Genomic DNA, 25,980 nt, shown 5'->3' on the forward strand with positions numbered 1-25,980 from the left:
TGGGTCAAAATTCTATGTAGTGTTCCAGTTATGGACTCACCAAAATCCTGTATTGTTGCAACAAGACCTAATGATTTTTTAAAAAATATTTTATTGAGATACAGCACGGAAGAGGCTCTTCCAGCCCTTCGAGCCATGGCACCCACAATCCTCCAGTTTAATCCTTGGTTAATCATGGGACAATTTACAATAACGAATTACTCTACCAGCTGGTACGACTTTGCACTATGGGAGGAAACTGGAGCATCCGGAGAAAACCCAAGCAGTCATGGGGAGAGTGTACAAACTCCTTACAGAGCACCAGCCCTCTTGCAGTAAAGGCTGCCATTTCATTCGCCTTCCTAGTTGCTTGCTGAATGTACCTGGTACCTTTCTACATTTTTTTTAAGCAAAGGCTCAGATTTCTCTGCACACCAGCATTTGTTAGTCTCACAACACTTAAATAATAATCTGCTTTTTCCTTCCTGCTAACACAATCTCACATTTCCACAGTTTATGCACCATCTGCTTTTTTTTTTAGTACTCAATTAAACTACTCATTGTGGAGGCATTTAAATCTCCTCCTTATTTATTTCCCCAGTTGACTTTGTATTGTCTACAAACTTGGATTCAATACACTCAGTGCCTTCACGTATGAAAGTAATAAAAAATGGACTTGGCCCTATGGTACTCCACTTCTTACACCATGAAATTGACCCATTTATTCCTCCTATTTACTGAGAAGACAAATATTGGAGTTGAATAGTACATACATACTTTGACAATAAAATGAACCTTCGAACCTCGCTTTTGTCAATTAACCAATCCTCTACCCCTGCAAGTATCTTGCCCTCAACTTTGTGATCCCTTTCTTTTGCAGTGACTTATTAGGTGGTTCTTTATCAAGTATCTCTTGTAAATCTATACATACCATATCCAGTAGTTCTCCTGCCAATGCAAAGAAGTCAAATAGACTTTGTTAACGTGATTTAAATATAATAAAAACCTTCCTAGAATTGGACCCAGTATTGCAGTCAATGATTTATGAAGGTTCACCATAACCTCCCTGCAAATGGATTATCAAACTGCTCATGATCCCTGCTCTGATGTCAGAAAGAAAAACAAACCTTTTACCTCTTTCTAGTCTGCCATTCCTTCTGGCGACGGTGGCAAGCAAAAATTGTAATTATTAACAGGACGGAGGCTGCAAGGCTTGAGATGATGGAAATGATGATGGTCAGGGAGTAAGTGGCAGAAGTGATGGGCATATTTGCTGTGTCTGCTTTCGGGTTCGCTCCTGATGCTGAGGTTACTGGAAAGAAGAAACAGATTGGAAAAGCAATAAGTACACTGTAAGCAATTTAACCTCAGGTATGGTACTGTGAGGGTTAAATAATTGCGCTAGAATCTTGAATCTTGGTATGAACATAGAATTCTCCAACTTCTGATAATTCCCTCCCCCTATCCCTATGTCACTCTGCTCCCTCCCCCAGCTGCCTATCACCTCCCTCTTGGTTCCGCCTCCTTCTACTACCCATTGTGTTTTCCCCTATTCCTTTTTCACCTTTCCTGCCTATCACCTCCCTGCCTCCCTTCCCTCACCCCTTTATCTTTCCCCTTACTGGTTTTTCACCTGGAACCTACCAGCCTTCTCCTTCCCAACCTCCCCCCACCTTCTTTATAGGGTGTCTGCCCCTTCCCTTTTCAGTTCTGACGAAGGGTTCCAGCCCAAAACGTCGACCGATCTTTTTCACGGATGCCGCCCGACCTGCTGAGTTCCTCCAGCGTGTTGTGAGTGTTATCTTGAATAATGACCTGCAGGCATGAGTCCAAATGTCGTGTGGCAACTGAACCAATTATAACCTATAGGACATTCAGCCTATAGGTTCAAACTCCAGTGCTACTGAATTCGATTATGTATGTATTGAGGTAGAGCATGAATCAGGCCCTTCTGGCCCTTCAAGCCACACTGCCCAGCAACTCCCCATATTTAATCCTAGCCTAATCACGGGACAATTTACAACGAATTAACTTACCCACCGGTATGTCTTTGGACTGTGGGAGGAAACCAGAGCACGCGGAGGAAACCCACGCAGTCACAGGGAGAATGTACAAACTCCGTACAGGCAGTGGCGGAAAATTGCTATTGTTTACTTTAATACCATGTACTCACCATGAAATCCCGTCCAAACAAAAACTTATTAGTCACTGTAAATAATTCTTTTCAGTTGACTCCTAACCTCAGCAATTTTTGCAGTGGAAGAAAGTTTTAGGTTTCTATTCAATTTCTGTGAAAAAATGCTTCTGTTCCATTTAAGTTTCTGCTCTGGGATTAACTATTACAATTTACTCATCATAAAGTTTGAGTGACCCTTTAGTTGCCTGTTTCTCCTATTGTTAAAAGTGCCTGTCTTTCCTTTTGTATTTTTCTGATGAACAGCCCATATCAAGTGTGGTAACACACATTGGACAACCTACATCTCACTGCCTTGCATTGCTTGCCTTTTGCTTTCTGTACTAACTACAATCAGCTCACATATTAAAAGATTAACATTGCATGTTCTTTGATTTAACTAAAACCATCACTACAGACATTCCCAAAGCTGCTGGTTGCATCTGATGTATCCAATGCCCATTATAGCGTCTGTCTGAGCCCACAACTGGCTTTCTTTTCCATTCCTGCTGCTTGTGAACATTTCTCTATGATTCTTACACTTGTTGGAAGCAGCCTAGTTTTTTTTTGTATGGAGAAGTTTAAAAAAGTACCTGCATTTCTCTATCACCCTTCAGGCCTTCAAAACATTCCAAAGTGCTATTGAGCCAGAGATGTGTATTTCCAGTTGTAAGACAACAGCACGAAGGTTAATTTGCTTCCAGTTAAATTCCACAAACAGCAACTTAACAATGAACATCATTTTATTAATAGTCTGTTTATACAGTGCCCATAAAAAGTATTAACCCCCCCTTGGAAGTTTTCAAGTTATATTGTTTTACAACTTTGAATCACAGTGGATTTAATTTGGCTTTTTTGACACCGATCAACAGAAAAAGATTATTTCATGTCAAAGTGAAAACAGATCTCTACAAAGTGATCTAAATTAATTACACATATAAATTACAAAATAATCAAATGCATAAGTATTCACCCCTTTTAATATACACACCAAATCATCATTGCTGCAGCCAATTGGTTTTAGAAGTCACAATTAGTTAAATGGAGATCACCTGTGTGCAGTCAAGGTGTATCAACTGATTGTAGTAAGAATACACCTATATCTGGAAGATTCAATTGCTGGTGAGTCAATATCCTGGCAAATACTACACCATGAAGACAAAAGAACACTTCAAGCAACTCCGCAAAAAAGTTATTGAAAAGCACAAGTCAGGAGATGGATACAAAAAAATTTCTAAGTTACTGAATATTACTTGGAGTACAGCTAAGTCAATCATCAAGAAATGGAAGGAATATGGCACAGCTATAAATCTGCCCATGTGAGGGAGTATTGCTGACACATTTCTGCTCTAATTAGTCTTTTAGATGTGGCGTGAGGGAGACTGCACATGCACCACTGTTGCCTGGGTGCTTCACCAGTTGCAGCTTTATGAGAGAGTAGCAAAGAGAAAGTCACTGTTGGAAAAAAAAACTCATGAAATCTTGGCTCTAGTTTGCCAGAAAGCATCTGGGAGACTCTGAAGTCAGTTGGAAGAAGGTTCAGTGGTCTGATGAAACCAAAATTGAACTTTTTGGCCATTAGACTAAACGCTATGTTTGGCAAAATCCAAATACCACACATCATCAAAAAAAAATCTTCCCTACCCTGAAGCATGGTGGTGGCTGCACTATGCTGTGGGGATGCTTCTCTGCAGCAGACCCTGGAAGGCTTGTGAAGGTAGAGGGTAAAATGAATGCAGCAAAATACAGGGAAATCCTGGAGGAAAACTAGATGCAGTCTGCAAGAGAACTGTGTCTTGGGAGATTATTTGTTTTCCAGCAAGACAATGACCCCAAGCATAAAGCCAAAACAACACAGGAAGGGCTTGTTGTGGCAAAGTTTGCAGATAATATGAAGGTAGGTGGAGGGGTAGGTAGTGCTGAGGAAGCAACGTGATTTCAGCAGGACTTAGACAAATTGGAAGAATGGGCAAAAAAAGTGGCAGATGGCATACAGTGTTGAGAAATGTATGATAATGCATTTTGGTAAAAGAAACAATAGTATAGACTATTTTTCTAAATGGGGAGAAGGTTCAAACATCAGAGGTGCAGAGGGACTTAGGAGTCTTTATGCAGGACTCCCAGAAGGTTAATTTATAGGTTGAGTCTGTGGTAAAGGCAGCAAATGCAATAATGGCATTTAATTCAAGGGGATTAGAATATAACAGCAAGGAGATAATGCTGAGCCTTTATAAGATACTAGTCATGCCTCACTTAATGTATTGTCAACAGTTTTGGGCCCCATATCTCAAAAAGGATGTTGTCATTGGAGAGAGTCCAGAAGAGGTTCGCGAGGATTATTCTGGGAATGAAGGGGTTAACATATGAGGAGCGTTTGGCAGCTTTGGGCCTGTGTTCACTGGAATTTACAAGAATGTGGGGGGGGGGATCTCATTGAAACCTAATGAATGTTGAAAGGACTATACAGGGTTGATGTGGAGAGAATGTTTCCTATGGTGGAAACACCCAGAACCAGAGGGCACAACCTCAAAATTGGGGCGACCCTTTAGAACAGAGGTATGGAAAAATATTTTTAGCCAGAGACTAGTGAATCTGTGCAATGCTCTGCCAAAGACTACGGTGGAGGCCAAGTCCATGTGTATATTTAAGGAAGAAGTTGATAATTTCCCGATCGGTCAGGGCATCAAAGGATAAGGCGAGAAGGCAGGTATATGGGGTTGAGTGGGATCCAGGATCAGCCATCATGCAATGGCAGATCAGACCCCATGGACTGAATGACCTAATTCTGCTCCTATGTCTTAAATCTTATTGTCTAGAAACAACTAATTTAATATCCTGGAGTGGCTAAGTCTAAGTCCAGACCTCAGTCCAATTGAGAATTTGTGGTTGGACTTGAAAAGGGCTGTTCACTCACGATCCCCGTGCAATCTGAGAGAGTTTGAGCAGTTTGGTAAAGAAGAATGGGGAAAAATTGCAGTGTCCAGATGTACAAAACTGATAGAGACCGATCCACACAGACTCAAGACTATAATTGCTGCCAAAGGTGCATTTAACAAATACTGACTTGAAAGGGGTGAATACTTATGCAATCAATTATTTTGTGTTTTATATTTGCAACTAATTTAGATCACTTTGTAGAATCTGTTTTCACTTTGACTCAAAAGAGTCTTCTGTTGATCAGAGTCAAAAGACCCAAATTAAATCCATTGTGACTCAATGTCGTAAAACAATAAAACATGAAAACTTCCGGGGGGGGGGCGCTGTGGATACTTTTTATAGGCACTGTACGTCAATTGAGGTCATGGGAGGAAAATCCTCTGCTCTTCCCCAAGACGATTCCATATGATATTTTCCATCCACTTGGAAGAGGATTCCACAGACGCCTTCAGTAAATTACTGAGATTGTCAGCTGAGTGTTTCTGTTCAATCCTCTAGTGAAAAATGTTTCTACAACCTTTGACTTCCCTTATTTCTGCATGGCAGATACAATTTTTGGTAACACATTTTATTTCTGACAAATGAAATGTTATTCTGTGCACTTCTGAAGGATTAATTGGATATTAGCCCAAGTTCTTGGTTGTTGCTCTCAGTTATGCTTTGCCCTAGTGTACATTGCAACACATACCATTCACACATAGAGGCACGTTGCAAAATTCCCACCGGATGTCTCGATTCATAGTATAGCACCAAGGTCGTTCACTCTCGCCTCCTGGGTTACGGCAAAAGTTGTCGGAATTTGCTAGTTCAGGAAATACCTCTGGCAGCCTCCGATGGAAATGGGGAATCTGTAATGGGGGAATGGTGGGAGAAGGAATTACACCATTAATCAATTCAAACTGCACAGTAAAGGACCAGGCACAAAGTCTTATCACGTAAGGATAAACACCTTAATGGAATTACCATTATACTTAGTTCCTCTGGGGGAATATCTTTACAGGAATTACAATTCGAGTTCAATTGAATTTTAGACAAATCAGCCACTACTGCCTGTTACACTGCTGCTGTTTAGGGCAGCAATGAAGATCCTCCATCTCTGGCGATGTTCAGGGCTTCCTTCATCATGCCAGTAGCTCAGTTTTCACTACTGTCAGTCAAGCAAGTCACAGATGGAGACTCTGGAATACCTTCCTATTCATAGAAACATAGTAAACCTAGCATAATACAGGCACTTTGGCCCACAAAGTTGTGCCGAACATGTCCCTACCTTAGAAATTACTAGACTTCCCCATAGCCCTCAATTTTTCTAAGCTCCATGCACCTATCCAAAAGTCTATCGTATCCACCTCCACCACCATTGCTGGCAGCCCATTCCATACATTCACCACTTCTCTGAGTTAAAAAAAAACTTACCCCTGACATCTCCTCTGTACTTACTCCCCAGCACCTTAAACCTGTGTCCTCTTGTGGCAACCATTTCAGCCCTGGGAAAAAGCCTCTGACTATCCACACGATCAATGCCTCTTATCATCTTATATACCTCTATCAGGTCACCTCTCATCCTCCGTCACTCCAAGGAGAAAAGGCCGAGTTCACTCAACCTATTCTCATAAGGCATTCTCCCCAATCCAGGCAACATCCTTGTAAATCTCCTCTGCACCCTTTCTATGGCTTCCACATCCTTCCTGTAGTAAAGCGACCAGAACTGAGCACAGTACTCCAAGTGTGGTCTGACCAGGGTCCTATATAGCTGGAACATTATCTCTAGGCTCCTAAGTTAAATTCCACGATTAATGAAGGCCAATACACAGTATACCTTCTTAACTACAGCGTCAACCTGCACAGCTGCTTTGTGCGTCCTATGGACTCGGACCCGAAGATCCCTCTGATCCTCCACACTGTCAAGAGTCTTACCATTAATACTATATTCTGCCATCATATTTGACCTACCAAAATGAACCACTTCACACTTATCTGGGTTGAACTCCATCTGCCACTTCTCTGCCCAGTTTTGCATCCTATGAAATGTCCCGCTGTAACCTCTGACAATCCTCCACACTATCCACAACACCTCCAACCTTTGTGTCATCAGCAAACTTACTAACCCATCCCTCCACTTCCTCATCCAGGTAATTTATAAAAATCAAGAGTAAGGGTCCCAGAACAGAACAGAACAGAGGCACACCACTGGTGACCGACGTCCATGCAGAATATAACCCGTCTACAACCATTCTTTGCCTTCTGTGGGCAAGCCAGTTCTGGATCCACCAAGCAATGTACCCTTGGATCCCATGCCTCCTTACTTGCTCAATAAGCCTTGAATGGGGTACCTTATCAAATTTCTTACTGAAATCCATAAACACTACATCCACTGATCTACCTTCAAAAATGTGTTTAGTCACATCCTCAATAAATTCAATCAGACACACTGGGTGCAGATATGGCCATCCGGGAGACTGGGAGACTTCAGGATCTCCCACATCTGACACCGAGCACAGAAAACCGGCCTCTCACACATACTACTTCCTTTCCGCAATTAACACATGTAAACCTACCTCGCCTTGTTTCCGCCTAAGCCCATTGAGCCAAAGCCCTATCACTCTGCTACCCATTCTGAATGCTGCCTGCTGGATATGGCGGTCTTCTTTTTAAACTTCTCCCACTTTACTGGCTGACGCCATGCGCCTCCTCAGTCTTGCCTCTCTTTTACCCCGAGTAGTAAAATGCCTTCGCTCCGGAAATCCTTAGCTGTTCCTCTCGCAGCCTTCTTGCTTTAAATCAGATGTAGGAGGATTCTTCATTGCTGTTTCTGTGGCCATTTTGTTTGACCAGTCATGGTTGTTAGTCCTGAGCAGCATCCCTGAACCTGGAGGACCAGTGGACCACTCTTAGTCTGGCCTCTACCCTTTGACCTGCTGGCATGGGTGACCCTACCAGGAGCCAAAACATAAAGCCCTGACTCCAGCCAGCATAGCTCTCCGGGTCACTGAGGCACACAAGTCTCTAAACCAGAACCAGGTTGTTGTCCTCTTGGAGGAAATCAGCAATAAATTATATGGAAAACGACATGGTGCCTACCACACAGTAAATGGCTGTCTACACCAACTATTCCATGCTGGCATTTGTGCTCTGCCTGAACCTTTTCCATTCCCACTTCTTCTCCAGCACATCAAATTCTTCCTTTCAACTTCACATCATCATGCAGCCTCCCCAACTTATTTCCAATTAGACAGTTGTTTGCTTTATTAACAAGGCTAGAGTAGTCAGCCATGGATTCCACACAATGTAAAAAAAAAAGGCCTGTGTGGCATGAATGAAAGAAATGGATCTATATCAAAATAGACCCTTTGCAAACTACTCCCACTTCTCTTATTTCCCCTTTATTCCTTTTTCTTTTTGGGCAGTTCCTCGAACCATTGTTTTCTCGACTGGTACAAGGAGATGGGGAGGAGGAAGCCAAGAAGCAGAACAATGAGGCACTCAATAAGGGATTGAACCCAGGATCTGCCCCACCCCAACTGACTCTCAATGCCAATTGGACACTCTGGTTAGTTGAGTCAAAAAAAAATGACTCAGATATTCTTCCACTTTCATCAGAACATTAGATAGGAGCAAAAGTTTTAGGGGATCCAACATATACTTCCACTAGAAGGCCAAGAATAAGATGCCTATTCATTCCTCAGTAAGACCAGGGTTCAAAGGTTTATCACCCTGTTTATACAGTCTGTAGCAATGTTAGCAAGCCTGAGGATCTAAACTGCAGGCTATTTCATATTGGCAGCAGCATTTATAGGTTAATGCTAAAGCTGTGCAGACCATTTGGCCCATTGAGTCTGCACCGTCATTTCATCATGGCTGATCCCTATTCCCTCTCAGCTCCAATCTTCTGCTTTCTTCCTGTATCCCTTCATGCCCTGACCAATCAAGAACCATCAGCATTAAATATACTCAATGACTTGGCTCTCACAACTGTCTGTGGCAATGAATTCCACACATTCATCACTCTCTGACTGAAACAATCCTCCTCATTTCCATTCTAAAAGAACACCCCTGTACTCTGAGCTTGTGTTCTCTGGCCTTAGACTTCCCCACTATAGGAAGCATCCTCTCCACAGCCGTTCTATCAAGGTCTTTCACCATTTAATAGGTTTCAATTAGGTTACCTTTCATTCTTCTGAATTCCAGTAAATACAGGCTCAGAGCCATCAAGTGCTCTTCATATCACAAACCTTTCAATTGTGGAATCATTTTTGTGTAGCTCCTTTGAACCCTCTCCAATGTTAGCACATCCTTTAGATAGGGGCCCAAAACTGCTCACAGTGCTCCAAGTGAGGCCTCACCAGTGCTTTATAAAGCCTCAACATTACATCCTCGCTTTTATATTCTAGTCCTCTCGAAATGAACGCTAACATCGCATTTTCCTTCCTCACCACCAGCTCAAACTGCAAACTAACAGAACAGCACGGGAACAAGCCGTTTGGCCCACAACGTTATGCTGAATCTTTATGGAATCCTGCACGAGGACTCCCAATTCCCTTTGCACCGCAGATTTCTGAAATTTCTCTCTATTTTGAAAATAGTTTATCCTTTATTTCTTCAACCAAAGAACATGACCATACACTTTCTGATACTATATTCCATCTGCCACTTCTTTGCCCATTCTCCTAATCTAAGTCCTTCTGTAGCCTCTCTACTTCCTCAAAACCACCTGCCCCTCTATTTATCTTCATATCATCCACACACTTGGCTGCAAAGCCATCAATTCTATCATCCAAGTCATAGATACATAACGTAAAAGGAGGCAGTCCCAGTACAGCCACCTGTGGAAAAGCGCTAGTCACCAGCAGCCAACCAGAAAAGGCTCCTTTTATTCCTTCGGCCATTCGGCCACTGCTTTATCCGTGCTAGTATCTTTGTTGTACTGCACTACCATAGGCTCTTAAGCAGCCTCATGTGTAGCAAGTTGTCAAGGTCCTGCTGAAAATCTGAGAACACAACATACACCAATTCTCCTTTGTCTATCCTGCTTGTTAATTCTTCAAGGAATTCCAACAGAATTGTCAGGCAAGATTTCCCCTTAAGGAAACCATGCTGACTACGGCTCATTTTATCATGTGCCTCCAAGTGGGATTTAGATCAACGGAAAAAAATAATTGAGCATAAATATGTGAATTGGAATTCTATAGCTGAATAAAGAAGTTTAGCAGAGGAAAGTAATGAATGGTGACATTAATTGAAGCTGATATTCTATGCAATTGCATGCATCAAATCTTTGCTAAAATATCCACAGATCTGACCTGCTCGCTCCACTTCTGACAGGGTATGCCCGATGCTGTGACATTCATCGATCCCTGGTAAAACCTCCCATTATTACTGTAGCACATCCCTGTCGAAATAGGGAAGAAAGTAAAAATATTTAAAACTAAGTAGTATATATAAATTATATAAGTACCACAGATATGAAAGCACAAAGCTTGATCAGTAAACTAATATGGAATCAGAGGTGTTAAAAGGCATCATAGATTACAAGGGGATATTGATCTTTCAGGGAAAGACACTAAGGAATGGCAAATGGATTTCAACACAGATAAATGTGAGGTGATACATTTTGGAAAGTCAAACCAGCGTGGATTTATACTATCAATGATAGGGCACGAGGGAATGCAATGGAAAATCAACTTAGGAGTACGAGTGCATAGTTTATTGAAAGAGGCGTCACATATAGGCAGGGTGGTGAAAAAGGCATTTGGCATGCTGGCCTTCATCAATCAGGGCATTGAGTCTTGAAGTTAGGAGTATTATGTTGCAGTTATGTAAGTCATTGGTGAGGCCACAATTGGAGTACAGTGTACAGTTTTGGTCACCCTGTTATAAGAGAAATGTAGTTAAACTACAAAGTGTGCAGAAAAGATTGATGAGGAATTTGCCAGGACTCGCCGGCCTGAGTTACAGGGGGAGGTTGGTCAGAATGTAGGAGAATGAGGGACGACCTTATAGAAATGTTTAAAATGTTGAGATACAGTGGATGACAGTCTTTTCCCAGGGTATGAGAGACCAAAACTGAGAGCATAAATATAGGGTGAGAGGGGAAAGGTTTAAAAGAGATTTGAGGGACAACTTTTTCTTGCAGAAGGTGGTGAGTACAGTATATGGAATGAACTGCTAGAACAGATGGTTGATACGATAGTATCATCTTTCTTTACTTATTGATTGAGATACAGGTGGAATAGACCCTTCTGGCTCTTCGAGCTACACCACCTCAGCAATCCTCAGATTTAATCCTAGCCTAATCACAAGACAATTTATAATGACCAATTAACCTACCAGCTGGTATGTCTTGCACTGTGGGAGGAAACCAGACCACCTGGAGGAAACCTACGCGGTCAAGGGAAGAATGTACAAACTCCTTGGAGCCAGCAGTGGGAATTGAACCTGGGCCACTTGTACTGCAAAGCGTTGTGCTAACCACCGCATTACCTTGCCACCTTCTAAGAAGCACTTCAATAGACATGTGGAGGGGTGGGGCCGAAAGCGATATAGGGTACGGGTTGAAAGCAGGAAACTGGAACTAGCTGGTCAGCAGGGACTCATTGGACTGAAGAGCCTGTATCTGTGCTGGATTGTTTGATGACTCTATAAACTAAGCATTATTTCTGAATGCAAACAGGAATTCTGCAGATGCTAGAAATTCAAGCAACACACATCAAAGTTGCTGGTGAATGCAGCAGGCCAGGCAGCATCTCTAGGAAGAGGTGCAGTCGACGTTTCAGGCCGAGACCCTTCGTCAGGACTAACTGAAGGAAGAGTGAGTAAGGGATTTGAAAGTTGGAGGGGGAGAGGGAGATCCAAAATGATAGGAGAAGACAGGAGGGGGAGGGATAGAGCCGAGAGCTGGACAGGTGATAGGCAAAAGGGGATACGAGAGGATCATGGGACAGGAGGTCCGGGAAGAAAGACAAGTGGGGGGGAGGAACCCAGAGGATGGGCAAGGGGTATATTCAGAGGGACGGAGGGAGAAAAAGGAGAGTGAGAGAAAGAATGTGTGTATAAAAATAAGTAACAGATGGGGTATGAAGGGGAGGTGGGGCATTAACGAAAGTTAGAGAAGTCGATATTCATGCCATCAGGTTGGAGGCTACCCAGACGGAATATAAGGTGTTGTTCCTCCAACCTGAGTGTGGCTTCATCTTTACAGTAGAGGAGGCCATGGATAGACATGTCAGAATGGGAATGGGATGTGGAATTAAAATGTGTGGCCACTGGGAGATCCTGCTTTCTCTGGCGGACAGAGCGTAGATGTTCAGCAAAGCGGTCTCCCAGTCTGCGTCGGGTCTCGCCAATATATCGAAGGCCACATCGGGAGCACCGGACGCAGTACATCACCCCAGTCGACTCACAAGTGACTCACAGGTGTGAGGACTCTCACAGCTATCTGGACTATTCCTCTTCTCACCCTGTCTCTTGCAAAAACGCCATCCCCTTCTCGCAATTCCTCCGTCTCCGCCGCATCTGCTCCCAGGATGAGGCTTTTCATTCTAGGACGAGGGGGATGTCTTCCTTTTTTAAAGAAAGGGGCTTCCCTTCCTCCACTATCAACTCTGCTCTTAAACTCATCTCCCCCATTTCACGTACATCTGCTCTCACTCCATCCTCCCGCCACCCCACTAGGAATAGGGTTCCCCTGGTCCTCACCTACCACCCCACCAGCCTCTGGGTCCAACATATTATTCTCCGTAACTTCCGCCACCTCCAACGGGATCCCACCACTAAGCACATCTTTCCCTCCCCCCCCCCTGCATTCCGCAGGGATCGCTCCCTACGCAACTCCCTTGTCCATTCGTCCCCTTCATCCCTCCCCACTGATCTCCCTCCTGGCACTTATCCGTCTAAGCGGAACAAGTGCTACACATGCCCTTACACTTCCTCCCTTACCACCATTCAGGGCCCCAAACAGTCCTTCCAGGTGAGGCAACACTTCACCTGTGAGTCGACTGGGGTGATATACTGCGTCCGATGCTCCCGATGTGGCCTTTTATATATTGGCGAGACCTGACGCAGACTGAGAGACCGCTTTGCTGAACATCTACGCTCTGTCCGCCAGAGAAAGCAGGATCTCCCAGTGGCCACACATTTTAATTCCACATCCCATTCCCATTCTGACATGTCTATCCACGGCCTCCTCTACTGTAAAGATGAAGCCACACTCAGGTTGGAGGAACAACACCTTATATTCCGTCTGGGTAGCCTCCAACCTGATGGCATGAACATCGACTTCTCTAACTTCCGCTGATGCCCGACCTCCCCCTCGTACCCCATCTGTTACTTATTTTTATACACATATTCTTTCTTTCACTCTCCTTTTTCTCCCTCCGTCCCTCTGAATATACCTCTTGCCCATCCTCTGGGTTCCTCCCCCCCCCTTGTCTTTCTTCCCGGACCTCCTGTCCCATGATCCTCTCGTATCCCCTTTTGCCAATCAACTGTCCAGCTCTTGGCTCCATCCCTCCCCCTCCTGTCTTCTCCTATCATTTTGGATCTCCCCCTCCCCCTCCAACTTTCAAATCCCTTACTCACTCTTCCTTCAGTTAGTCCTGACGAAGGGTCTCGGCCTGAAATGTCGACTGCACATTATTTCTGAATGTTGATTTTAATGGACACAAGATACATGTTAGAGTAATAGATGTTCCCCTGCCAGCTGGACAGACTGTCAGGATTGCTTGATTGATCCCTTTTGTTTCTGTTATGTTGAAATTCTCCTCACTGTTGTGATTGGGCAGATGAAGTTTGGCTTTAACTTCACAACTAACTTGCAACAATCACATAATTGTCAGATACTGCCACTGCACAGGAGGCAGAGTTGGGGGTGGCTGGTTGAGCATATTATCCACTACAGTTCCTCAATCACTGTTTCACTTGTGAGGAAAAGCTAGGATTCGAGCGAGTTTGACACAGTCGAGTTGTTCAATTTACACCTGACTTCAAAAGTATCTTTGCTCCAATAGTTTTATTTTCAGACATGAGGTCATTTTTAAGAGTATTTCTTACTGGCAGTTGGAGTGAATCCAAATTCACACACAGCCAGAACCAAACTGCATCTGTATAATCCTTACCCAGCGGGCAATGTTGGTGAACTTCCACCTCACATAAGCCAACTTACTCAGAACTTCACAGTGGGATATGATGTAAGTTTTTTGCAAGAAATACATTGATCAAACGGAGAAGTTAGAGGCTGGGGAACTGAAGCCCAGAAGACTGATGCTTTTGTTTTAAGTCTGATGATACACAACAGTCTATTCATGAAGCTCTATGTTGCTAAATACATAAATCATGGAGGGTATTCATATTCTGGGGGTGCAAAATGTATTCCAAGAGTAACCAGGGCAATTCAGCTCCTACCAGAGGAGGTAACACATATCACAGTGAACTCTCTTTTTGTCACTGTTACTGAGGAATCTCTTCCATTTGGAATTTATTTTAGAGCAATCAAGCAATCCTGACGGTCTGTCCAGCTGGCAGGGGAACATCTATTACTCTAACATGTATCTTGTGTCCATTCACTCAGCCCTCACACTTGGCCAGAACACAACCACCTATCAGTCAGCCTCACGCTCGCTCACACTATTACAGAGGAAAACCTCAGACACAGAAAAAACATTCACACATGCTCACAGAAAATCGTACACTCACACAGGTACACGTACGCTCAAACATGTATCTGGACACACACAGAAACACACCGCACTGACTGAGACCTGCTCACACACACAACCTACTCACAGACAAACTTGTTTATGCACCTTCACAGAAACAAAGTTCAAAGTTTAAACTAAATTTTATTGTCATGGTACATATATGTCACCATATTCATCCCTGAGATTCATTTTCCTGTGGGAATACTCAACAAACCTATAGAATAGTAACTATAACAGGATCAATGAAGGACTGCCCAGCTAGGGTGTTCAGCCATAGACAGACACACACAACCACAGACAAGGTTCACTGCACAAACAGATGCTTCCCAAGCCCCTAAAAATGATAGAACTCGAAAGGAAATTATCCATTTCAGTTCAGGGTTTGAACCATTTACTCGATGATCTCCTGTAGCTGGCGCAACAACCTACTGGAGGAATTCAGCAGCTTAAGAAATATCTGCAGGGGGGAAAGGAATTATCAAAGATTCAGTTTGAAACCCTGCGTCAGAACCAGATTTTCCTGTAGCTGGATTAGAATGATGCCTTAAGTGAAGCAGTTCATAGGAAAGAAACGATAGTTTGAAACCTATTTTGTTTTCTTTTCTACTATATGTTAGCATTAGGATAAACCATATAACAAACAAAAACCTTATTTATTGCACTTTTAATGTGATAAATCCTAGGGAGTATCAAATAAAAATCAGATTCTGAGCAAGTTTCTAAAAGTCAATTATTCAAGTTTTAAAGAAAGGGAGTCTGAGTTGCTCTGGGAAGAACTTTGAAAGCTGAGGAACGAGGCAAGTTGCAGTAGTGGAGCAATAAAATCCATGAAAATTGGGACTGAGTCAGAGTTCAGAATTGATGGAGTAAGGGGACCTCCAAAGGTTATGGTGTTGGAGGAAATTGCAGAGATGGAGATCACTGGAATATCTTAAATCAAGGCTAGTGAGTTAAAGCATCAAGACCAGTACAGCATAAATTCATTAAGCCATGTTATTCAGAGCAATCAGCCCAGTAAGATACACAACAACAAAAACATGAAACAGCTGAAAAAGATTAGAGATTGTGCTCCACAATTCACTCACGTGACTGATAATTACTGCACATATTTAGCTCTGAAATACTCCCACCAAGTTTACCCAGGCAAGGTAATTGTTTTCACAGAGTAACTGTAACTTATGATCACCGTTTTGTTTTAATGCAGTGATAATGTGTAAGTTGCTTCATAGAGGACAGGAACTGAGACAAGTGTCAATGACATAGATTTTGAGAGGGTTTTGAAGGCTTTGTTAGAGCTGGCAAGACACGGAATTTAAGTCAGTGGAGCCCCTGTGGTTACATGCAACTCTATGGCTGCATGAAACAGTTCAGAGAAATGTTGTCTCGTTTCTATATACGCCTGTGCGTTATATACGTGTATATAGTTAAATGACAATAAACTTGACCTGCCATGCACAAAAAAACTATTTGAATGAAAAACTAAAAGCAACTCTAATCATAAATTGTGTAATAATTATTCCAATATTTAACTGCTCTTCATAGGTACAGACAGAAACATAGTTAACAATAACTGGTAAAATGTAAAATCAAGCACAATTTATTTACTCACTGGTAATGAGTCCTTTCTTCATGTCTGCAAGGATAAATGGAAAATAATTATGAAATTATTCATAATTAGTGGAACATAAGGATTAGAGGAGGTTATTAAAACCCTAGAAAAATTGTTCTGCTATTATCGTGATCACTTCTGATCTGTGACCTGACCCCATTCTCCTGTTCTTTTCCATATCCGTTAGTCTTTGACTAGCAAACACTTATTTACCAATTGTAGAATGCCAAAGTTCCACCCCGTTTCTGTGTGTAGAGATAATTCCTAACTTTGCCCCTGAAATATCTGTCTCTAATACATAGACCATGTCTGCTAACCCTACACTTGGCCATCAGCAGGAATAGTTTCTTTCTATTCACATCTCTTTCCACCCTACCACTAAAAGATTCTACTAAAATCTTCAAAACTGTGATAGTCACTTGGTTTCCAAATGAGCCAGTTAACTGATTTTGACATTGCTTATGAAATTTGGTGAATTAGTTTGAGAAACTGCTTCATCTCAACTGATGATAGTTACCAAGAAAGGAAACTCTGGTGCATGCTTCCGGGTCATGGTGTATACTGGGAAGCTTCTGGCAGTCAGGTAGACTCAGACCTGCAGAGTAAACTCCCTTGCGTGAACTGTCCTCCATTGAGAGCCATTCTTTGTAACAATAAAGCTCTTTCACTGCCAGGCAGTGCTCACTAAAATAAAGAAAAAAAAACAAAATTTAATGCTTGGCTCCCTTTCTTTATAAAAATAACAATTGATCCTAAATGATACAAACAGCTATAACAACACAACACATATTTAGGTTGACCATATTTAATATGATTATTTTCACAATAAATATTTTGAAGGATCTAGATAAAGGAAGAAGTTTTGCTTCTTGCTACTTCAGGACATCTGACTATGATTTAGAGGCAAACGAGTATTTTTCTATGTGCAGTGACTGTGACAATCGAGGATACACAAATAGGACAGAGAGATGATTTGTCTTTAGTGCCAGCTGAATAATAAATATTAACCAGACTCGTGGGTTGACGCAGAGACACAGGAGATGGAAGATGCTGGAATCCAGGGCATTGAACAGTCTGCTGGAGGAACCAGAGTCAGGCAGCATCTGTGAAGGGAAATCAGCAGTTGATGTTTTGGATCAAAATTAAAGGTTAAGATGGAGTCCAGATGAATGGTCTCGAACAGAAATGAGTCATGTTAGCTGGGGGAACTCCCTGTACTTCCATCAGTAGCCAACCTTAACCACAGTGTCAATCGAGAATCTGTGTTCAGGTTCTGAAATGGCACATGTAGACATGATCTGACTTAGCGGGAGTTCAAATGAATGAGTGTGTTGGAGGAGATCCAGTCTAGCACTCTGCTGCACTGAATATAAAAGTCAACCCTGACTCTGTGGGTCACAGACTCATCTCTTAAATTATCAGCTTGTGGAGTCAAGCCCAGCTCCAATGTTTCACTACAAAATTGAACCGAATAAATGCTGAATTTTGGAAGCATTACCTTTTGCATGAGACTTTCAAAGCAAGTACCTACCTGCTGTCTCAGCTAGAGGTGAGGGATGGCATGATACTGTGCTGAGGAAGAACAGGGGAATCATTCCTGGCCAGTGCTAATCTCTCTGGCAAAATCACTGTTTGAGATCTTGGATCGTTTCTGCATGGCGGTTAGTTAGTTAATGAGGCTGTGACCTTTGCTACATAAAGTCAAAGAGCACTACAACACAGGAATAGGCTGTTCCATCCATCCAGTCCATGCTAAACTGTTATTCTTACTAGTCCCATTGACCCACACCTGGATCAGAGCCCTCTGCATCTCTCCCATTCACATATTTGCCCAAACTTCTATTCATCATCATCATCATCATCAGGTGCTATGCCCAGTTTGAGCTTTGACTGCCATGGCCCACATACTCCTGTTTCGGGTCAAGTGGATCAAATCATTGGTATTCATTTCCAGTTCTCTGGCTGCTGTCTCCATCACCATTTGTCTTTGTCTTCCTCTTGCTTTCTTCCCTTCAATCTTTCCCATAATTATCGTGCATTCTAACTCCTCTTTCCTAATCACATGTCCAAAGAAGTTACGTTGCCTTTTCATGATCTCATACATTACTTCTCTTTTTGTGTTTGCTCTGCTCATGACATCCTCGTTAGATATTCGTTTCGTCCATGATATTCTTTGCATCCTCAAAAACCACATTTCTGCTGCTACAATTCATTTCCTCATGTTACTAGATATTGTCTAACATTCTGAGCCATATAACGTAACTGGATAAATGTAACATTTCAGTACTCTGAGGCACGTCGTCATGCCTAATTTAGTATTGGTCAGTATACTCTTCATTCTTGTAAAGGTGTCTTTTGCCATCCCTATTCTTCTTTTGAAGTCCAAGTCGCACCTGCCGTCTGATATCACCCAGCTTCCCAAGTAGCAAAAGTTCTGTACTTGTTTTATGTCTTCCCCGTTTAAGCTCAACCTGCAGACAGGATTCTCCTTCTTTTTGGATATCACCATACATTCTGTCTTTTTGCAATTGATAGATAGACCCATTTTTGCACTTTCTTCAACAATTATATCAATTAAGTTTTGTAGTTCCTCCTCCGTACTTGCAATTAACACAATGTCATCTGTATATCTGAAATTATTGATGTTTTCACCGCCAACTTTGATTCCCAAGATGTCTCTTACTTTTTGTAATATTGTTTCACTGTATACATTAAATAAATCAGGGGAGAAAACACACCCTTGTCTAATGCCTCTCTTGATTTTTGTCAACTGACTCACTTCTCCATGTATTCTTACAGCGGCAGTTTGTTCCCAGTACAGATTTCTGATTAGGCAGAGGTCTTTCGAATCTAGATCTAGAGTTTTCTGTAATATTTAAAATAACTTATTGTGCTTCACTTTATCAAATGCTTTTGTGTAGTCGATAAAACAAACAAATCCTTTTGCACTTGAATAGCTCGTTCTGATAGTATCCTTAACATCAATATGGCGTTTCTTGTACCTTTGTCTTTCACAAAACATTGTTCTTTGCCTATTTCAGCTTGTGTCTTACTTTTAGCTCTCGTCATCAAAATCCACATCAAAATTCTTAGAAGTATCTTGGAGATATGACTCATTAAACTTATGGTCCTATGTAATTCACATCCTATTGCTCCAGCTTTAAGAAGAGTGATAAATACTGACTTTTTCATCTCTTCTGGTATTATTCCAGTCTCATAAATGTCATTGATTAAATCAGTAAGTTCTTCAATTCCATAATCTTCAAGGGCAATAATTTGTTCTATTACTAATTCATCAGGACCTGCTGCCTTTCCTTTCTTCATCTTATTTATTGCATTACGAACTTCAGATTTTAAAATACTTGGACCTTCAATGTTTTTCTTATTCCACACTCTGGGTGAAGAAGTTCCCCTTAAATACTTCACCTTTGACCTCCAGTTCTAGTCCTACTCAACCTCAGTGAAAAAGCCTGCTGATATTTACCCTATCTATACCCCTCATAATGTTGTAAATCTCTATCAAATCTCTCTTCATTCTCCCACACTCCAGGGAAAAAGGTCCTAACCTATTTAAACTTCCCCTATAACTCACGTCAAGTACCACAAATGTTAAGAAAGGTACTTTGTCGTGTATGAAGTGTTTCTGTCCTCCTGAGCTCATGGCATTATCACAGACTTGTATTCTTTTAAGCTCAGTTTTCAGGTTTGCAAAACGTGGCTGTTTGATATGTCAAGAATCGTGAAGCCTCCATTGGTCAGGATCGGCCATGGATTTTGCATCCCAGCTGTCTTGTTAGTACAAGATGGAGAGAAACAGGTTCCCCATGTAGTGAGCTCTCTTCTCCCTGTATCTGATAAACCCAAAGGATTGGCAGAGACTGATATAGTTTGGCAGCGGTAGCATCGCAAGAGCCTGCCAGTCAGTGTCGAACTCAACGTAGGACTGCCTTGGGGACTCCAGCTCTGGAATTTTCCCTTGTGGTTTACTTCCGATGCCCTCCTCATGAGCAGCAAAGGCTTGAGATCAGTCTTCCTTCTCCTAGATGAGCTGCCGACCACAGCTGACGAGCCCCATTAGCCCAAAGCGACTGGTTTTAAGGCATCTGTAACCCACCTTTGCCTCTCCTCCTGTCAGTAGAAATGGTTCCACTGGGCTTAGTAGGTGAGCCTCATGTAAAGGCTGGGAGCTGGACTTGGCTGTCAGAGACTATGTGAGGAGCATGCCATTTGGAGCATTTAGTAGATAGTGGGAGCTTGTCCCCATTACCATCCCCAGCTATAAAACCTTAAGGATACTTCAAGAATATTGTAGTTTAATATTAATTTATTTAAATGATCCATTAACTTATTTATCTTAAATATATTAATTTCTGTCATACTATAACAAATGTGAAATAAATATCATCTGTTAATATTAGTAACAGAACTCTGAATAAGATTATAATGAGATTATTCAGCCCATTGTGTCTGTGCTCCACAACTAACTCCTTTATCCTTTTCTTTCTCCAAGGCTCCGAAACTTTCCAGGTAATCAACTCTGGGACACACCTACCGGCATACAGGTTTGGGAGTAGGTCCCAATCCTGAAGGATTGCAGTCCTGGTAAATGAAATGGCAGAGTAGTGACTCAGCAGCTGGTTTGCACAGCAAGCTCACTCCATCCAACTCTGTCCACATGCTCCTGGCCATCATCGCTTGAGTACCCTCGGCATCTGCATAGGAAGAGTTGAAGAAAACCAGCTTGCCTTTCCCCAGGAGACCTTGACATACCTCACCATGGTATGTGCTGCAATAGCCCAAGTCACCTTTGTACAATCTGAAATCAGAAACAGAGACTTTCATTGAAAACATGTGGACAAGAGCTTGGGAAAGACCCTGGGCAGGACTCAGCGGCTGTAATAGTAGGGAAATCACTGGTAGTTATCATTAGTATTCTGTGAAACCAACTGCAACCCTGGGATTTCTGTGCATGTGCAGTTTAAATTCCAAAGCTTCCCTAAGTAATATATTCAATGCACCTTCACGGGTAGACCCATTTACACTTCTCCACCACAGTCAAGGGAAATCACTAAGATAGACATAAATCCAAGCTCCCTATTAATTATATGCCTGCAAAATACCTTAAGCATGTTACCCATGGTTATGTGAGATCTAAGTGAGTTTTTAAATGGCATTCTCAACCATAGTTTCTGCTTAGCAAACTATCAGCCTCAAAAAAATATAAATAGCTTGAGATGCCTTGCAAAGGTTCATTCAACATAGCAGGTATTTTAGATTTTTAAAAAACATTTGCCCAATATTTCATTTCCAATAACCATGTATGAATGTGCCAATCTTTATTTAGCACAGTGAATATTTTAGAAGTTAATATAAAGTTACCAGCCTAGTGTGCAATGTGAGAGAATTTTTCAGTGTAATCAGATACTCAGCCACCTTGATGACATCACTTCTTCAACTGATGTCTGACAACAGCAGATGTTGGGATAGGGTAAGGTCTTGCCACAGATAATACTGGATTGTTACAAGGAATTGTACTCAGGATCAGCAATTCACAGTATTGCTGTTCTGCTTGAATGCATTTTTCTCTTTCTATTTATTTCACTCCGTTTCTGTCTCAGCCTCTATCTGTTTCTCTCCCTCCCTCTCACTCAGTCAGTTTAGTACCTTTCTGAATTGCTTAAACCCAGAGCACTCATAGCATTTTGCACACTTTACCCTTCTCTAATATTATTCTTTCTATAATGCTACTCAGCCATTCAGCCAATTGAGTCTAAGCTATCCCATCTGACCACCCCATCAATCCCATTTCTCACTCAGATCCCTGTAACCTGGTCTCCCTCTAAGGAGGGGAGGAGAAGATGGCGGCACGTCACAGCGTGCGCAGCCGCTCCAGATTGATATCATATTTGTTAAATAGGGGCTGTGCACAATCCTGATTTGATGGAGACGGACGTGAGAAGCACAGAGGAACATCTGGAGAAACTTCTGAAATGCCTGCTTCACTGCCGCTGCTACTGTGCGATCGAGAATCTCCAGAGGGGAAGGCCCCAAATCCTCAGCTTTGCCTATTGCCTGTTGCCGGGGCCAGGGGTCGAAGTGCTCGGCAGAGATGGTGCTTTGTGCTCAGTGTCGGAGGGCTGGTCGGAGGTTCGAAGTTTTCAGACGGACTCAGAGTCGGACTGTGGTCGGATACTTCCAGGATGCTGCATCGGCAAGTTTGCGGTGCTGGAAGCTCATGGCAGGAAGACTTCCTCCCTTCACCCATCTGCGTGAGATGATGGGACATTTGAGAGACTTTGAGACTTTTTTTTTACCATGCCCATGGTCTGTTCTTCATCAAATTACGGTATTGCTTTGCACTGTTGTAACTATATGTTATAATTATGTGGTTTTTGTCAGTTTTTTTTTTAAGTCTTAGTTTGTCTTGTGTTTCTGTGATATCATTCCGGAGGAACATTGTATCATTTTTTAATGCATGCATTACTAAATAACAATAAAACAGGACTGCGTGTCTTCATAATCTAATCTAATCTTTTACATACGTATGAACTCCCCCCGATTCAGTCTTCAGCCACAAACACTGGGAGTAATTTGTGGTGGTCTGTTACTCCGTAGCACATCTCTGGGCTGTGGAGGGAAACCTGAGCAGACTAAGGACTCCCAGCTAGTGAATGGGTGAGCTCAAAACGTCACACAGAAAGTACCCAAGGTTAGAATTGAATCCACGTTGCAGGAGCTGTGTGTCAGTCACACTAGCTGCTGCACCATAACACTGTTCCTTCCATTCACTTGTATCTGCTTCGCTTTCATTGTTATCCTGAATTAAAAAGGTCAAATTTCAAAGTAAAATTTATCATCGGAGTACATACATGTCACGACATGCAACCCTGAGATTCTTTTTCTGCAGACATACTGAGTAAAACTATGGAACAGCAACTGTAAACAGGATCAATGAACAAACTGTGCAAATGCAGATATAAGTAAATAGCAATAAATAATGAGAACATGAAATAATAAGGAAAAGAGCCTTCACGGATATTTTCTTAAATTTTGTTTACGTAACTGTTAGAAATAACTGCTCAATGAAACCTTTAAGGATATTTAAATTTTCTTTATGTAGCTGTTAGAAATGACTGCTCAGTTTTTTTTTTAAGAAGTTTATATAATATACCAAAATTAACGTTCCAGCAGTAAAACTGACTTTATCATTAGAAAATCAGGGAATATGTGCAATCTAACTCACCAGGTAGAAAAGAGACCATTTAAGGGACAGAGCGTTAACCGCACTGTCACAAAGCATTAGAGACTGGCACCTAGACTAAAAAATTAGTTAAGCTGTATAAACGTTAAAGTGAAATGTCATATGGATTTTAATATTTAGTGTTGCATCTGTCTTTAGTACTGGTAGTGATGTAAGTAAATATGTCACATCATCATAAAGAAATAACTAGGGTAGGACGTAACCAAAAGACAAGCATTTCAAGGCGTTGACAAAAGACTTTGCCAGGATTGAAGAGATCTTTACTCAGTGAGTTTCCATTGCTTAGAATGACTGACTGAAGAGATGATGGAAGCAGAGTTAACCAAAACTTTCAAAAGGGCATTGACTATACAATCGTAGAAGGAACAACTGACATTTATAAAACATATTTGATTGGGTTAAATGCCCCTATATGATCTGCAGGAGTGTTAGATTCCACAGCCGTTAAAAAGATATGACTGGATGGGTAATCAAACAAATAATGAACCTATAAAAGACGAGAGAACAAGTGCTCAGGGGCAGAATGCCCTCCCCTTGTTCCATTTTGGAGTATGTAATTTGTTACAAGATGAAGCAGACTTGCTTTGATTTCCTGTGTGATTTCACTGATCTACCCATCTTGTGTTAAGGAGACCGCTTGTAGGAACTCGGAAGAAGAGCTTTACACACTTTTTTTTAAACTTACATCAGAGTTTCCACTAATTACCACACAGAAAATTCCATGCTTTTAGATGTTCATGGATCACATAAAGTCATAAGAAAGTACTGCACAGAAACAGGCCCTTCAGCCCATCTAGTCAATGCCCAACCATTTAAACTGCCTATTCCCATTGATCTGCACTGGAACCATAACCCTCCATACCCCTATCATCGATGTACCTATCCAAACTTCTCTTAAACGTTGAAATTGAGCTTGCATGCACCACTTGAGATTGCAACCCATTCCACACTCTCACCTGTATATTTTTGAAAGTTTCTGTTTACATTTAACACCTATTTACAATGCTGAGATAACAAACAAGGGAGGGGGCTCATAGATTTCAGCTTTTACTACCTGGAGAGGAGGTGTACTCGGATGGAGTACTCTTGCCTTCTTTACCAGAATCCTGTGTAAATTTCATTCCATCTAAACCCATTAAATTGCAAATTGGGCAATAACACTGAGAATGATCCTCAAACCCAATAACTACAGACTTAGACCAAGATTTAAAATTTAAACCCTACGAGTTTATTTGCATTTAAAATTTAACATTTAACTGCAAATACATTTGGACCCAAAATGTGAAAGAGATATTGGAACACGAGACTGGTCCCTTGGTTAAAGTGTTATGTTTTAAGAAGAGTCTTTGAAGATGAGAGGGAAAGGTAGAGGAAGAGGTGTGGGAGCTGAAGGCAGGAGCACCAATAGCAAAGCAATTATAATCAGTAACATGCACGAAGGCAGAACTGGAGGAAGTCAGAAGAATTGGGTGTTGTAGGGCTGTGGGACTTCACAGTTACAGGGAGAAGTTGAAGCTGTGGGGTGAGTGGGTGTCTCATGAACCTCATGGCATTTAAAATGGTTGCACTTTCCTAACACCTAACAAACATCTGAACAGGCATTTGGTGAAGTGGTGGTAAAGGTGATTGGTAGATGTAGGTACCTGATGGTCAGGATGGGCCTTTCTTTTGTGCTGTAATCACTCCATAATCTATAACTCTAGCTGCTGGGGATCAGAATTCAGTCTGGCTAGGGGTTAAAATGTATTCTTCCTTGTCCTTCGGGAATGGGAAATCGAATTCTGCTGCATTCTCATCAAAGTGTAAGGAATACAGGAAAGGCTTACGAGGATGTTGCGAGGACTCAGACTTGAGACTGAACAGGCCAGGACTTTATTCTTTGGAGTGTAGAAAACTGCGGGCTGATCTTATAGAGGTATATAGCACCATGGGGGGCATAGGCAGGGTGAATGTTCAAATTCAAGTTCAGTTTCAGATTATTGTCATTCAACCATAAACATGCATACCTCCAAATGAAACAACGTTTCTCCGGACCAACTATCTTTGTCTCAGGGCTGGGGAATCAAGAATTAGCGGGCATAGGTTTAAGGTAAGAGGGCATTGATTTAACAGGAACCTGAAAGGCAACGTTTTCACCCAGGGGGTGGTCCGTGAGATGGAGGAACTGAGCGAAATACATGTTAGTAGGGAAGTGGTGTTAGGTAAATTGAAGGGATTGAAGGCAGATAAATCCCCAGGGCCAGATGGTCTGCATCCTAGAGTGCTTAAGGAAGTAGCCCAAGAAATAGTGGATGCATTAGTGATAATTTTTCAAAACTCGTTAGATTCT

General features: G+C 41.9%; 1 protein-coding gene across 1 annotated transcript in view; it reads right to left on the reverse strand.

The window, feature by feature from the left end:
- musk (muscle, skeletal, receptor tyrosine kinase) overlaps positions 1-25,980 on the reverse strand; it is a 208,747-nt gene that overhangs the window by 74,556 nt on the left and 108,211 nt on the right. The window contains exons 10-15 of the mRNA XM_063048989.1: positions 20,943-21,206; positions 16,908-17,074; positions 16,391-16,414; positions 10,387-10,475; positions 5,778-5,937; positions 1,114-1,291 (exon numbers count right to left, since the gene is read on the reverse strand). Of these exons, the coding sequence (XP_062905059.1) occupies positions 1,114-1,291; positions 5,778-5,937; positions 10,387-10,475; positions 16,391-16,414; positions 16,908-17,074; positions 20,943-21,206 (882 nt within the window). The remainder of the gene's footprint in view (positions 1-1,113; positions 1,292-5,777; positions 5,938-10,386; positions 10,476-16,390; positions 16,415-16,907; positions 17,075-20,942; positions 21,207-25,980) is intronic.

Source organism: Mobula hypostoma, chromosome 5 (genome assembly GCF_963921235.1).
Source record: "Mobula hypostoma chromosome 5, sMobHyp1.1, whole genome shotgun sequence".
Lineage (NCBI taxonomy): Eukaryota > Metazoa > Chordata > Chondrichthyes > Myliobatiformes > Myliobatidae > Mobula > Mobula hypostoma.